Source organism: Pygoscelis adeliae, unplaced genomic scaffold (genome assembly GCF_000699105.1).
Source record: "Pygoscelis adeliae isolate BGI_AS28 unplaced genomic scaffold, ASM69910v1 Scaffold94, whole genome shotgun sequence".
Lineage (NCBI taxonomy): Eukaryota > Metazoa > Chordata > Aves > Sphenisciformes > Spheniscidae > Pygoscelis > Pygoscelis adeliae.
Window position 1 is genome coordinate 1,707,814 of NW_008824547.1, and position 16,684 is coordinate 1,724,497.

The following is a 16,684-nucleotide window of genomic DNA, read 5'->3' on the forward strand; positions in this document are numbered from 1 at the left end:
TGAAAGAGCAGGAGAAAGCTATCGCCACCACCACTGCCCCCGGTAAGACTTCATAGAGACTCAAAAAAAAGTGCTGCCTTTGTTCTTCTAAAGAACAGCTCTAGCTTAATACTGGCATTAATACAAGTAATGCCAGTTAGACTTGGACGTCACCTAAGTGTACAGCAGACTGAGGCTGGAATAGTCAGAACACAGTTGGCATTTCCAAACAGACTGGGTTTGCCTAGTTACCACCGCACACACGTACGCAAACCCCTCTCAGAGGGGGAACAAACGGTACGCTGCGAGTTGCTGCCAGGGAGAGCAGCAAACTTGGGTTTTTTTTTCCCCTTCAAGTAACCTACTAAGTCATTTCTGTTTTGCCACTTTTCACCAGAAAGCTATCCTGCTTTCAAAGGTGAGTGCTGGATGCAGAAGTGCTTTTCTATAGAAGTTGTTACAAAAGTGTTTGCCAGCAGCACTGGGTATTTGGACAGCAAGAAGCTGCAATGAATTACAAGAAGTAGTAATTGTTGCTTGTGGGAACGTTTGCTCACTACACTTACCTGCTTCGCTCTGGGGTAACGGGTGCCAAACCTGCTCAAGAGGGACCTTGGTCTTCACACAGCAACTCTTTCAGCTGGTATTTGACTGACTGACCTGGAGCATCTCCTGCTGCCACAAGCGCACCTTCTAACAGCCCGACTGCACCCGCGACACCTGGGCAGAGACGCCTTTCTTCCGCAGAGCAGTTACTATATTCCTCCTCAGCAGCAGCACGGTACTGTTTGGCCGTGGGCAGTATGTTAACCGCCACCTGAACAGGGAACTGCCCCTGCCACAGACGTTGGCTCCTTACAGCAGCCAGAAATGAAAGCTCCGGCGGCCACAGAGCTTCGGGGACCTCCTCTGCTGAAGTGCTGTGCCCGAGGGCCGCCTGGCGGCCACAAACAGAGGTTGGCTCACGCATCGCCGTCTAGGCCACCCTCACGCTACAGCGAGATGGAGGTATTTATTAAAGAATTTTGTCCAGGAAGTAGCCTAAAAACTCTAAAACAAACAAAGAAAGTTGCCTCCCACATAAACAGAAATACACAGCAGAGTTAAAAATGAAGAAAACACTCCTTCCACTTAGTAGAGAGGATGCCAGAGATTATCACCCAAGAGTATACAGTGATCGACAAGACATGAACATTTGAGTACGTAACTCTAAACCACAAAGCACTAATTAATTTTGTCCTTACCCTTCAGAACTACATGTAATCTACCTAACTTACACGTGCAAATTTGCCCAGAAGGCAGCATTTTGCTGTTGGTTTTCAGCTTTCTCAGAAAAGAGCAGCAGTTGGAAGACAATGTAAGAACAGTGTAGCTTTGGGAGTGAATCAGATCTTAAACCACCAATAAGCGGGTAAAATTAAGTCTTACCTTTCTCCTCCATGGCGTGCAAATCTTGACATATTTATTTAATCAGTTCTTCCAACTTCTTCCTCGGTTACTAAATTTGTTACTTAAATTATAATTGTCAGAGTAAAGCAACCAATGGAGTAAATTAACTTAATTCTTATGCTTATCTATAAGCTCTCTTAAGCAAGCTGTAATTGCCACGCTTCTGAAAGCTGTGGAAACCTGCTGACCTGCAGGAACACTCACCTGGCACTTCAGCTACTGTAAACGGACACGGAAAGAAACACACATCAGCACAGACTGTCACATTTGATCTTTATTACTTGGATCAAAGGTCAAATGATTACATTTGTCTGAAAGACTACGACGAAGGAAAGACAGGTTAATCCCATTTGAGAGACTGCATCTGAGCTAGCAAGTGCATTAACAGCCAGAAGGCGGTAAAATAAACACAGGTATGAATACACAAGGTCAGGACGAGGGTTTTTACCTCCTCTGTCAGTGACAGTTCCATCAGGAGGGGGGGGGACATACGCAGCTTTTAGACAGTGACAATAATACGCAATTCTTGACAGTGCCTTTCCAGAAAGGTGGTTACGCCCCGGGGAGAACCGATCACTCCCTTCAAATCTACATTCGTTGTCTACACTTGCTCCCACCAGCTAGAAGGGGTCGGATGCAGTCAGTGATTTAGTACCTTCCTAAAGTAGAACAGACAACTTTTTTTTTTTCTCTTCAAGTATCAGCATAACAGTTTATTTACACTTGTATACAATTCTTTTTACTGAACACCCACTTAGTAAAACACTCATCACAGTATATTCAAAAGCAGGCTATAAAAATACCTACTATACATAAAACATTTAGCCTCGAGGAATTTTACAGCACCTCTGAAAGTTGAGAGAGGTAAAACAACGAAAGGGAGAGAGGGGAGACACCTCAAGCCATGCCTGCCAGCGAAGAGAAGCAGCCCTCGGCTCAGCCCTCGCTACAGGAAACCTTTCCTCCCACCACACCTCTTCAACCGGGTCCGAGCTCAAGAAGTACCGCAGTCTGCCGGTAAAACCCCGCTTTTCTAATACGGTCTCCTGGGATTTGCCCTCTGTAGGTACAGGTAAACTCTGACTTTCTTGATTTAAAAACTGTTTAACAACTCCTGGTCGCGGCTGGACGGCGGAGGTCCGGAGGAGCGAGGGCTGCCTGGAGCACAGCCCGGCTTTCCCACGCTGAACACACGTCAAATCGGAAGGGGAAATTACTTCTACATTTTTGCCACGAAGGTGGCCTTGTTAACTACGCATCAATAAATTAACTTCTCTGAGCAGCGCTGTGTGGTCTCTCTCCTCACACAAAAACTACGGACACAGCTGAAGGAATGAAGATCTGAAATGGGCGTTACCGAACGCATGGATCGCACACACAAAGCTTTAGACAGCAGCGCTTGAAAGCAAGTGTTTCTGGTCACTCCGTACCCTATGCATCCCTCTTCTGAAACCGAACCCAGCGATACGGTATGGCTTACTTCCAGAGCTGAATATATTGCTGAAATCAGCTTATTAAAACAAATCACAACAGCAGCACGTTATTTTAGAAACCCTGCACAAACAAAAGACAACTTAGCCCTTGCCTGCAAAACTACGTTATGAGGGCCCGGCGTTTCACACAGGAATTGAGAAAAAGAAAAAAAACCCCAAACAACAAAACAAAAAAAAACCCCAACAATATACCTGGTAAGAGCTCGATCAGTTGAAGTCCTTAGAAAAAACACAGTCCCCCTACCAAAGAATATTCCTCATTTCAAAACTAAGAGCCAGCAGCAGTGCTGGCAGCTCGCTTCAGTTGTCTGGTGACACACGTACGAAATACACATTGATTTAGTACAGTTAAAAGGTCGTGGCCTCAACAGACATAGAACATTCCATTTTTAGCACTGGAGTTTCACAAGGTATGAAAGAGCAGCGAAGAACTGGGACAGTGGAAGATGCTTAAAAACAACAGAAAAAACCCCAAGGCAGATGTGCCATGTTAAAAATAATTTCAGAGTTTACCTGGTGTTTTTCTTGCATGAGCTGTTAGAAGGGTTAAACTCCACCTAACCTTTCTGTACTGTTTCCTGACGTACGTATTAATTGTGGCTATAAAAGAGAAACATATACTTTTATGTTGAAATTCATTCCAAAAATTGCCTAAAAAAAAAAATAGATTACCACAGCACTAATAAGACAAGCAGCTTCTCCAGCCCTTGGCAGTCTGAATCCTTTTCCCCTCCCTTCCAGTCTCAAAAAAGCTGCTCATCCCCTCCTGTAACTGCAGCAGAAAGGACGACTCGCGCTCGCTCTCTCTCATTACCCGGGCTGCTGCTAGCTATACTCACACTCACATCCCCCACTTAATACTCTGTCTTCCGCTGCCCTCCAAAATACAGCTGGCCCCTGGAAGACATTAAGATCTTGCTAAAACAGCAGAATCTTTCAGGTAGCGAATCTAGCGTGAATGGTTTTGTTTCCCAAGGGGAAAGCCTCCCCAGTTTCAGAAAAATCTAAGTTGTGGTTGGCAAACCAATAAGATTTTTGAAACACCCGAAAAGCTGTCGGAGCTGACAGGCTTTCCCGTTTGAAGTCGTTTTGCAACATGAAGCCTCCAATGCTCAAAATGTAGAATTCCACGTATGTTAAATACTCCATCAAAAAAATCTCCATGTAATTCTAGGCAATCATTCACAGTAAAAATAAGAGGAACTCTTAGAAAAACACTTAAAAAAGAAAGTAAAATCTAGTTAAAATCTGACAGTAAAATTGACACGGGCAATTAACCATCTCGCAGTATCCACAGATGAACAATAAAAACCACCAAAACTGCACAAATTTACATACGAAAAAAATCTAAACCCAACTCTATTCTGCTTCCCATGAATCTTTTTACTGATACCTTTCGGCACTGGGAGTTATCCAGAACTACAGGTTTTCTCCAAAGAAGCTGAATCACATTCGAAATGTCTTAAAAGTGAAGGGGAGGCGCGTTCGTTCCAACTCGCTCGGCACTCAGCGACGCCTTCTCTGTTCTCCTAGACCTGAGCTGCTACTTAACGCTCTTGTGCCGGAGGAAGGGCTGCCGCCCCCGGGAACCGGAGCTATAGGTGGTTAGGTACTGTCCTCAACGCTTCTTCTCTTGACCGATCCACACCTACGTTCTGCAAATTTAAAGACAAAAGAAGATTTTAAAGCAAGGGTCTCGTGGTCAGCCGTAGTTTTGCTTAACACACAGCTGTTACGCAGGGCAAAAGATGAGCAAGATTTAAGGCTTATTTCCTCAAAATGTTTTGTGAAACACAGGGAAAGGTCCCAGCCCGTGAACAGCAGTCAGAAGCCAGGCTTAGACCTCGTCCCAGCCACTACGCGCTTCGCAGAGCCCAAGTCCCTCAGATACCGAAACGCAGGCTCTCTGCTGCCAGGGAAACACATCGCTCGGACACACGTTACAGCGGGGCTGGTAGGACAATTGGTCTCCGCACACCATACGCAGGTCACAATGTTGGTGGCTTTTTTTTTTTTTTTAAGATTTATTCTTTCTTTAACCACTGTTTTTAACCACATTTTTCTAATCCACTATCTCTTCTAGCCTTTCAGACATGCATATAGTATAAGAAAAAACAAAACCACGCAGCAAACGTCATAAACCACACAAGAATTGATAAAACCTGGCGGGAGGGAAGCCCTTCTCTCCTTGTTTCGAGCACGCTGCAGGAAATGACTCCTTAACGCCAACAGCTATAAAACTAATGCTGATCCTGTCTGTAAGCAGCTAAGTCACTGGAAGGACTCTGAGTAACTCCCTAAAAGAGCTGGTATCATAAAAGTTTAAATGCACTTCAGGATACACGGGCATGCTGGCACATGTCACACTGATGCCAGATAATGTTTCAGTGGTTTTATAACCACATTTATCAGAGCTGACTTTCAAAACAAGTCTCTTCAGTCCAACTCAAGGAAAAGGAGAGCCCCACTAGCACACAGCGAGGGGGGTCTCGGCACGCGCTCTCAGACAGCATACACACAACTCCACCAGTCAAAATGCATCAACTTGAAAAGCAAGTCACTCCCCTCCCCAAGCCCAGCTTCTAGGATTTTCAGCCATTTCTTATGAAAACAGGAGATAAACAAGCAGCACCAGATTTGATTTGGGGGTTGAAGCGTGCCAGCATCACTTCTGCCCTTACCAATTCTCCTACATTAATGTCAGCCCTCTCCTTTCTCGTCAGCCTTCAAGCCCTTGGGCAGATCACCCTGTTTTCCACCACAAACACACCACACCAAGGTTTCTGAGAAGACACACATGAACGCTGCCGGGCACAGACGCCCAAGTCCTGGAAGTCTCTGCACCCACCAGCACACCGCCCACCCCCCTCTCCGACTTCTCCCTTTGAAGGAAGGAAAAGCAACAATCCTGTTTCAGAAAGAAGCTTCTACAGGGAGCATCTCTTCCGCAGCAAAGGAAACAGAGAAAGCTCCGGCATCTGCCCAAGAACGTGAGGACTTGGCAAAACAAGTCACACGCTGCATGACTACAAGGAAAAAAAACAAAACACCAAACAACAAAAAAACCCAAAACATGCTGGCACTTGTTTTGTTTCATTTGTTAGTATTTTTCTCAGCAACTGATGCAACGTACCCAGAAATTCCTTGGGACTGTGGAGATGTCTCCACAGGCACTCCAAGAATATCGGCTAAGATCTTTTAAGCTGAGCATCTGCTGTTGATTCAAAGAAAATTAAATGGAGCATGAAATGGAGCATCAATATGCAGGAATCCAGAGGTACTGGAAATTAGTCCACAAGCAGCAAGCACTAGACGGCTGTAACACGAATCTCAAAGGAAACAAGGTGGTCAAGACAAGGCAGAAGATACAGCTTATTTAAGGCAATGAGTATCAGATGAAAACAGCATCTCAGCAACTCAGACAGAGCCAAGAGGGAATATCGATACGCAGTCAACAAAGTTGAAAGCAAGAAGTCTTTCTGAGTAAATGGGAAGGGGAAAAGGCTGTAGAAGCGAAGCACACTGAACTGTCACACTGAAGGAAGAAAACTGTCTGGGATAAACCCTAGGAAACACACCCTGGGGCTTATTAGACAAACAGAATACCTAACTGCAAGACCAGATGAACTGAGGCTTAGAAAGGGACTAATACCCTCGTTAATGGTAAATGGATTCCTACTCACAGGGATCACATTAGATTAGATTACGGCAGCTGGGATTATACCTGCTTCCAGAATGACCATGGGCATCGAGAGAGGAGAGTCATGCAACGAGAACAGTGCTGCTTCTTAGGAAGACGACCGAGGTTGTAGCCTTACTTTTGGGACCAAAAGGTGTCCCTGCAACTGCTTAGCACTGCCTTACCAAAGCACACCCGCACAAAACTACCGTCCTGGGAACAGCACTACCACTGCTACGCCCCAGCGGCAACACGGTCTGGAGAGCCCGGGAAACACAGGAGTGGGAATAAAACACACACACCTTTTTTTTAAAATACTATTTCTACCAAGGCGTATGGGCACTCCCTCGGTCAGCCCGGGCAGGGGCTCGCTTGCTTCTGGAGCCCGCTCCCCGAGGAGGCTCAGCGCTCGCCGGGGCAGGAGCCTTGCATTCTGCCTTGCACAAGGGTCCATCTCACCCAGACCCCTCTGGACTAAAAACACACATATTAACTCAAATACACTCTTACACCACTGTTCCTCTTCTCCTCAGTATACTCTCCCAGCTGCTTTGTACATTTTTTTTTCCTACAGAACAGAGCCTCCCCCCAAAACAAAGTGCTATGGGCTTCCACACAAGATGGAGTCTGCCATTTCGGTTTTATTTTTATTAGCTACATGCAATCTTCAGAGCAAAACGGGAAGATTTCGCAGGAAGGCTCCTCTAGGGAAGAGGGCTCTGAAGGGCACAGGAGCCACGAAGACAGCCCAAGAAGATGCAGTTAATAAGGGCCCTGGCACAGGCACAAATAGAGAAATAAACAGCACAACACAAACAATCCAGTACTCTTTATCAGCCAGCTTTCCCTCGGCAAGCTGTGCCACAAACTGTCACTGCTGCTTCCCGCCCAGCTTCAGGCCCTTCTTTCACTGAGAAAATAAGCCAGAGAAGACTATTAAGCAATCCTGTTGTAAGAGGAGACCCCTCAGAGAACAAAACTGCTTTTAAATATCCACTTCACTCCGTTGCACACATCAGCACAACGAGCTTTATGCTCGAGGAAGAGAACAACACGCAGCCGCAGCCCCAGGAAATCGGGCTGGCAGCAGCTGGCAGGGACGGAGGGTCCTGGGCGCTTCTGCCACTTCCCCTCCCTCCGCAGAACAGGCAAGCCCGGCTTTCCTCCCCGGCCAAGTTCCTGCCCCTTCCATCCTCCCCCTCCGTTTCCTCCAACGGCCCAAGCCATCCTTTTTCAAGCAGCAAAACTCAGTTTTTCCACAGCAGATGCCTGCGCAAATTTTGGCTCCATCAAAAACGTAATGCGTTTATGTTTAAATTTGCACGGTACTTCCTTAGTCGTGGCCCGCGGAGGTGACAGCACTCCGAGCCATCTCGGTGCAGTTTCTCAGTACCCGACTATGGCCAGTGCCCCTGCGACCCCTCAGGGACATCACCTCAACTGTCAGGTAGAAGCAACCGGACTCGCTAATTAATGTGCAAGCAGGTATGGCAGGGCCCGCCCCCCCCCTCATTTTTCATGGCAAAGCACATGCCAAGAGGCTGGGGCAATTAAACACTGAAAAGTGACAAAACACTCCCACGTCACGGTCACGACAGAGAGAGGAAAATAATCCAGGTTCCCCCACGTCCCAGCCCATCCTGGGACACTGGTTAAACTAAATACCAAGCAGTGCAGCGGGAGGCTCTCTGGCCAGGAGGTTATTTGGTTGTATCAGATGTTCCTGATTACTATAAACCTCTGAAAACTTCGGTGTAATTTTAGAAGTGCAGATATGTAACACTTTTTTTTCCAAAATCAAGGTTTTGGTAAAACGTACTGCCTGAGAAACCTAACAGATAAAAGCTTTCCACAGCACGCCACTCTTGCTGCTTACTTTCAAGACTGGAAGACCCCCTCAGAAAACAGTTCCAGGACTCGGTGATTTTCTACCCTTCCCAGACTCGATGCTACCCAAACAAAGCTGCTTCAATGGCACAGATGCTTCCCACTGCCTTGTTTTGCCCACCGTAACCTCACGGAGAAAGGAGCCAAGGGATGGCACCACATCTCAAACAAGCTGCAGTCCTCTCCAGCCTGTGAAAGGTTTTGCTGCAATTCAGTTTAGGACGCACACCCTGCTGGTTTGAGATCCCGTGCCTACCGGAGGGAAGAACACCCCACCCCCCCATTTCCATCCCTTTCAAGGCAAGTCACAACCCAGCTACGAAAGAATCAGGCTAACTCTGCTTCCACATTCTGAAATGGTCAACACTGCTTATTCTAGCCTAGATAAAATCTGGGCACAAAACATACGGAGCAGAGCCGTAAACGCTCGTCGATCACCCGCGTCGGTACGAGAAGCAGGAAAAGAGGAAATTTATAATCGCTTCCACCAGCAGGCAAACCCGAAAGCCTAGTTAATGCACAACAGCTGTTAAGAAAAGTCGTATATTTATACACTAAAACATTTATACACATTCCTGTACCTTGAATAATTGTTCTGAACTAAGTGAAAACTTGCTACCCTCTTCAAACAGCACATCGTTAATTAGCACATCTAGAGCACTAGCGCTATGGATCAGCAGGATTAAGGTTTTACAGTAACTATGGGTTGTTATTTCATGCTACACAGCAGTCCAATCGCTCCCAAGGGCACTGAAATAGCTAATGCTGGTGCCTAGAAAACAAACTTCAACTTTTTCTTATCTCCCCCAGGATGTTGTGTTTCATGGCTTCCATAAACAAACACACTGCAACTAACGTTAAATGATTGCTGGCTGCTACAATAAAACTTAATGCTCCAGGATCTTTAAATTACAGCAATTTACAAAAACAGCATTCCACTGACAGCCGATCAATGTTTGATAACTCATCCACAGTAAAGTAACCAGTGCAATACAGTTTTATTGTGCTTCGACAATTTTTTTCAAGTCATGCGCTGTACAAACGTTTGGTTTGGGTTTTAAGTTGCTGGGTTTGGGTGGGGCTTTTTTATTTCAAAGTGATTGGAATGATTAGTTTTTCAATTTATTTTGAAGTAGTAGGATGAAAACAGCACCCCGAGTTCGATAGTTGATCAGCACACAGGATTCACTGATGAGCAGGGACTGTTACAAGAGCGTCCTCGGGAGGTCTGGAAATGTCTACATTCTGTATGATAATAAAAATACAGAGGAGAATATTTATCATGCAGCAGTAAGAGCAACAAAAAAATACCAGTCAGATTCCTTCACAAATACACAGCTGCATTTATTTAAAAGCAGAGATTTTTCTAACCCCCCATACCCTGAGAACGCAGCAGACTGCCAACTGGTTGGTGTCGCAGAACTAGACAGCAGGAAAACGTATTTACAGTAATCGCTGATCCCACACCGATAGTATTTCCAAAAGCTCAAGTCGTTCATGTTTAGCACAAAGTCTTTTACAGGCCCAAGCAGGAATCCACTTAAACACGTGCTTCAGCACATACACATCTATCCATTAAGCAACTTTCAGGGCTTTGCTGAACTAACTACGCCATATACTTCTTTCTCAAGGGAAGACTTGAACATTCGTTCGTGTTATAGGCAATGTACTACCCCGACAAAACAGAAAAATCGCTTCCCAGACACCTTAACCATTCAAGACTGATCACACCAACTAGATCTCACCCCATTTTGCAGAGGCTGGAGGGAAAAAAAAAAACCACAACCACAAAAAAATGATATTCAATGCAGCAAATTATTCAAACCCAAACGAAACCGCAACACCAGCGCAGCCAGACACTCGCACTAGGAAGCACAGTTTCGAGTGCAGCCGTGCGGAACCAGGCTCGGGAATCACGCCTGCCGTGGTACCACCTCACGCAAGCCCCCAAGACTGTGCAATTAGTGTTCTTCCTTCTACCAAGAAAGCAGACTATGATTAACTGTTCTGAAGCTCCTTCCAGGATCTTGATCTAAGATTTGGCCCATTTTAGGCCAAATCATTGCCAATTCTTCAAACTTCGTGTTGACGGGCTTCATGAGTCTTACTTGTTTTACACTGTGGTAAGCAAACTCAGCTTTCAGTAACATCTCCCTCTCCCCGTCCCCCACAAAATCAAAGGGGATTTGTGTTTCTTGCTATAAGCAATCTCCCTATCTGTCATTCACTAAGACAGAGGTGCAAAGCGGACATTTTACCCCAGTGCTTGTCTTCTGGCCCAAAGAAGGGACCCCAAGCAACAGCGAAAGTAATTCCCCTGAATTATTTTCAGTAAAAAGACTATAGACTCCTTCATGCGAAAAGGTCAGGAACTTAAGCCGCTACAATGCTGACAAACACAAGGCTTCAATCCACTTCAGACAAGCCATCATCAGACAATGAATTTTACACATACTATAAACAAACAGTCTAGTGCTTTGCCTGCATTTCTGCAGTGTGAAAACAGATGCTTTCAGCTGAAGCCAGAAAGGCGTGCGCTGTTCTGAAACACGGACTCCAAGTTACTTGTGGGGGCACAGAACAGCACACTGAGCACTTCTTAATCAAACAGTTTCATTGTTTAACAATGTTGTTATCCGTGACACTGAATTTAATTAAATGCTTTGACTTCAATAGACTATTTCAAGATTTCATTCTACAGAAATAATTAACATTTTCGTAGGTGACGTAAATGAAAGCTTTTCAAATTTTCATAGTCCTCTGAGCAGCATTTAAATGCGACAGGATCCACTTAGTCCTTCATTCAGCCCTACTAAATGAACAGCATAACATCACCCACACTTCATTGGTCCGGGTTTCTCTGGGGGCAGAGGGAGAAGAGTGTTTGGTTTGTTTTAATAAAAATGTCTCTGCTCCTTTTTTCTTTTTAAAAATTCATTAACTCAATTTATTTCTGTTCTAAACAAAGAGCTTTGTGTCCACTGCGATGCAACTGTCCGCACGATCCTCCACATGCACCTGAAATCCAACCACCCAACACCAATGTCAGTATGGCCACAGCGTTTGCTAGACATGGTAAGAGTCCCTTGGCGATTCAGGCAGAGCTTTCCCCCGCCCCGAAATAAACATCTTCAGTTAGAGAAGTGATATTTCCAACAGCAATTCCCAAGACGCTTTAGCAAGCGGTAAATTCAGCACCGGTATTTTAACAGCCAAACTAAAGATGTTCAGTTGATCTACGTTATTTAACACGAATAACCTAACACCTGCTCTAAGCCATCCTCGTCTATTTTCACCGTGCTTCTCCAACACCTGTTAGGCACTGTGAAAACAGAATGGATTTCCTAAACCTAACAAACCAAACTGAGAGACAAAAGCGGTAAAGCAGAACGACAAAGGAGAAAGGGGAAGAGAGAGGAAATACGCAATACGACTATCTAACAGAAAATGCCTTGGCTATGAACGACGACAAGTCAGTGTTTTCAGAACTCGGAATACCCAAGTCGTTGAAACAAAACTTCTTTGCAGACCCTCCCGACATGAATGCTGCACAACTGCCACAAATGTGTACCCTCATGTAAGGAAGGCATTTTGCGTCACATGCCTTATTGAATACGCACATAAACCCACATTTATTCCTTTTCACCGTAAACCATTGTTCTGCAAACCACCACCACCAGCCCTTGTTTCTCTCACAGTATCAAACTGACTTTTAATTCACCAGTCGGCATGGCTCATAACCTCAGCAAGGCATCAGCGCCATACCTAGTAGCGTTAGCATGAGGATCTGCAAGGGAACCAGAAACTTTTTTATCACGACACATTTTACGTAACTTTCTTAATGCGGCAATGGAAGAGCTTTGCGCAAGCAGCAGAATCAACCTAAGCTCATGTCACCACTTAGGAGCACACAGAACCACGTGCCCAACACAGGGAGAGTCCGAAGCTGCCGTGGTCTGACATCTCACCTCCACTTACATTTTACAAAGACACTCAATTTCCTTTTCCCCAGTTGTTCTGCTGTATCCCGAGATCTAGTCTTCCTCTCCAGCTTTGGCTTAAAACACAGGTGGCATCATCAATTCCTCTTTTTGATACAGCAATGATCGCAGTGATGAAAAAGCTGAAGATTTCATTATTTACTCTCTCCAAAATAAGCGTGGCATTCATAACGTATTTTTTGACTACACGCTACTTCTGCTGAATGACAACGCCTGGAAGAACTTCATACAGTTTTTAGACTGATACCGTATCTTCAAATTCTCATTCATTTTTTGAAGATAAACTACTCCAGCCGCTAAGGCTCCTATGTAAGATAAATCTGCTCAATAAAAAGGATTCCCCCCCGCCCCCCAACAGCAAACCGGTAGTAAAGCTTGATATGTAAAATTAAATGCGCTCAGCTGAGTTATCAAATCATTTCTAACCACAAGGACAATGGAAATCAGCTCACGAATAGTACATTACGTCGAGTTCTCCAATTTGAAAAACATTCTTACCTCGGGTTTATCTCTGTGTGTGTTTACAGCTTCAACATTCAGGAATATAGATTCTACTTTACATCCTGTTGATAGAAAACACATTTTTAGAATTGGTCTGCTTTAAAACTGAAGTTGTAGTAAAGATGCGATCTAATTTTGAGTTGGTGAAGGCTAATCACTTTCCCCTTCTGATTTATACTAGAACTTCCCAAATTCTGAATAGCTAAAGCTATTCAAATGAATCTATGCTACCAGGATGAACGTTTTTCTCGATCCGATAATCCATCTCCTATTCTCACCTTAGCTTTATCATCATTTTCTTTTAAACAAATTCTCATTTTTAAACATACATGAACAACAACATTCAGTCAGAAAGTTCTTATTTGTAACTTTTTTGGTTTTTGAACATCCTGGACTTCTTAGAATTTCATTGTAATACAGAAGATAAATGCTGCTCGCATTTTTTAAAACATGAAAACGATTATGAGAAGGTACGCTGCGTGTTGTTAGCAACCGCCATTCCGCTACGTGTGCAAAACAGTTTTATCCCCCAGCTACATGGAACTTTAAAGTTGACTTCTGAAAAGGAACTTCACCTTTTCACCCAAAAATGGAAAACTCCAGAGAAGCAAAAAAAGTTAAGAAGTTGGAAGAGACAACTATTACTCAGGTAGTATAAACTGACCCACCTAGAGAATTATAATTACTCAATACACTGTGGCCACGCCATTTTAAGTAATATCAGATTGCCAAACACTGCCTTATCTCACACAAACATGACTTTTATAAGCTACCACTACCCTACACAACACAACATTCATTAATAGTCAAATTCCTCTGGCATACCAGAGTCCACCTTCTATCACAAATACAGATTTTTCTGCTCACTTATTTCCTAAAGCCGTAACACACTCCATAGAATTACTACCTGACAGAAAAAGGTGACTTTAGCCTTTTCTTCGAAAGCCACTGCACTTTAAAAAAAAAAAAAAAAATTAGTACAGCAAATATTTGCCTTTCCTCAGGGAAGCCTATTCTGAGAAACCCCACTTGTCATGAACACTGTGACCAAACACTGCAGGAGGGCCAGCGCTGAGAGAAACGGTGAACAAGAGGACAGATTTTAAGGGGGAAAAGCACACATCTCCCACTGGACGAGTACCCTAGTCATCAGTCTGTTCACAGATCCATCGCCACCCCTGACACCAAGCAAAAGCAAGCTCTGGTCCCCCATGCTGCCCGTTACTAAGGACCGGTTACACAACAGACGCGCTTCCACAGAGACCTCTCAGTCCTCACCGCTAGCTGAGTTTGAGACCTGAAAGAAATACCGTATGGAAAGCTTTAAATATAAACTAAAGGGACACGAGTTACTCCACAGTAATTACAACGTGCATATTCCCAGCTCATTTTTAATCACCGATGTGCAAGTTCATCCCTACGGCAAGATGCAGTTTCTCTTTCCTCCGTGCTCCCACACAGACCACCGCTATACTGGATCGCTGGGTAAAAGTCTAATTAATCCTAATCCAACTGTCAGGCCGTAACAGATGTTCCCCTACTAAAGATCAGACGCGCAGGGTGGGAGCGCCAGGAAGAGCAAACCCCTAAGGGAGGTACCACCCCAGGACAGGATTAGCTGGGAGGTATTAAACACATCACGTTTGATCCTGCATCCTGCCTCACTGGACCCAAGCGACACATCAACTTGAAATAATGCTATAGAACATTAGTGCATAAATAGTTTACACAGCCCTCAGATGGTCAAACTCCAAAAACTAGGTCGACTAAAATGTGCTAACCAGACATGGGTATCAAACACTTTAAAAGAGAACCACAGCATTTCTTTCACTGAAGTCAAAAGGACAAGGACAGTATTTCATACCACTTCTTTTCCTTCCTCATTTAGCGTCTCAGTAAACACTGCAAACATCCAGCTCCTCTTAAAATTTATAAACAGCCACCCAACTTCCCACTAAAAAAACCCAAACTCAAACCAAAAACCTCTGTGGAAACAGGCTGAGGCCAGCTGAGTCAAAAAAAAAAAAAAAAAAAAAAGAAAGAAGTTTTAACTGTTCTAAATCCCTATTTTCAAAACTCCAGCTTGTCATGCGAGGCTAGGAACACCAGGTGTCACCAAAGCACAGGCGGTTATTACTTACTGTAGGACGTCACTGCAATTAAATGACAAAATCTCTTCAGACAGATCTCCCAGTGTAACAGCCATTTACTTTGTCTCAACTTTATTTGAAACTTAACAAAAAACCCCAAAGTACAGGTCTAGGCTGCTATTTTTCAAAGCTGATAATCAAAGACGGCTTTGCATTTCCAATTAATAACTCAACTAGCATTTTTTGGCCATCCATTTCCTGGTAAGCTGTGCAGATAGTTCTCTTTGTCTATAAATAATCTTCTGAAGTGTGATTAGGTATCAGAAGATGTAATTAAGCCATCGCGTAAAGAAAATTAACAGCAGGCACATGTTAAGCTGAGGTTGAAACACACACAACACTTAATTAGCAATCAGCCTAAAAGCCAAGAAGAACGTGTTGCAACCCACACCCCACACTCTACACGCTTGCGGCAAATCTCAGTTAAAGCCCCTGAGCTAAGCCCTGATACCAGCTGCTGACAAAGGCATGCCGACAGCAAACAAGGTAAGTTCAGGTAGTAGCGTGAAGGCCCACGAACAAATTACTTCAGGAAAAGAGAACGAAGTTATTTAGTAAGGGAAACACCCTTTTTAAGATGTTAAACCTACATAAATGTAAATCTGCCTGTCTTCTAAAAAGCAATACCCTCAAATACATCAATTAAAAACTGAGATCTTACTGTTACCAGACGTGTAAATGGCATGGGTTTGCCAGAAGAACTAGTGAAACAGCATATGAACTGAGTACAAAAGAAAACTGTCCACTAGCAGTTACAGGCCTTCACTAATACAAACGTATTTTCTGGCATAACGCAAAGCAAATATTAACCAAAGGATTAATTGATTCTAACAAAGCTGTATAGGCATACACACAGTGTCAAACCTAATCGTTCAATTCTCTTTTAAAGCAAAATAAATTAAAAACGCGTTTTAATTTAAATGCTTCACAAACTTTACTGATGACACAGACAGTATAGTTAGACTTAAATATATACTTGACAGTACTTACCATAAGCCACCGGCGTTAGCTTTAAGACAGTATGCAGCGGGCACTTCAGGTAAGGCAGTTGTTCTGAGAAATCGAACAACAAATTACATATGAAACACAGATTACAAGAACACTGACCTTCCTGTTACGTTACAGGTCAACCACTTAGAAGTCTTTTTATCTGACAGTGTATCTGTTCTCTTCCCTAGCACGCAACAGAGATGTGATTCAAACAGAGCGGAAAACACATTACAGCATTTCAGGTGAGGAGCAGCTCAATAAAAATCAACTACCAAGTATCACATGTGGGTCAAATACAAAAAATTACACTTGCGTACCTGCCTAGCACAACCACTCTCTGATGATAAAGGATGATTGAGGAAGTCAGGCAAAAACGCCAGGAGGCCTGCGTGGAAGAACAAGGAGCTCCTGGACAAACTCCAACACAAAAAGGAAGCCTACAGAGGGTGGAAGCAAGGACAGGGAGCCTGGGAGGAATACAGAGAAATTGTCCGAGCAGCAGTTAGGAAAGTTAGGAAAGTGAAAGCCCTGATAGAATTAAATCTGGCCAGGGAC

The 16,684-nt window shown here is 44.1% G+C and overlaps 1 protein-coding gene across 1 annotated transcript in view; it reads right to left on the reverse strand.

The window, feature by feature from the left end:
- Window positions 1-1,685: 1,685 nt before the first annotated feature.
- The window catches only part of LOC103915064 (6-phosphofructo-2-kinase/fructose-2,6-bisphosphatase 4), a 49,997-nt gene continuing 34,998 nt past the window's right edge, over window positions 1,686-16,684 (reverse strand). Inside the window, exons 12-14 of the mRNA XM_009321812.1 lie at window positions 16,130-16,192; window positions 12,987-13,051; window positions 1,686-4,576 (exon numbers count right to left, since the gene is read on the reverse strand). Of these exons, the coding sequence (XP_009320087.1) occupies window positions 4,517-4,576; window positions 12,987-13,051; window positions 16,130-16,192 (188 nt within the window). The 3' untranslated portion in view covers window positions 1,686-4,516. The remainder of the gene's footprint in view (window positions 4,577-12,986; window positions 13,052-16,129; window positions 16,193-16,684) is intronic.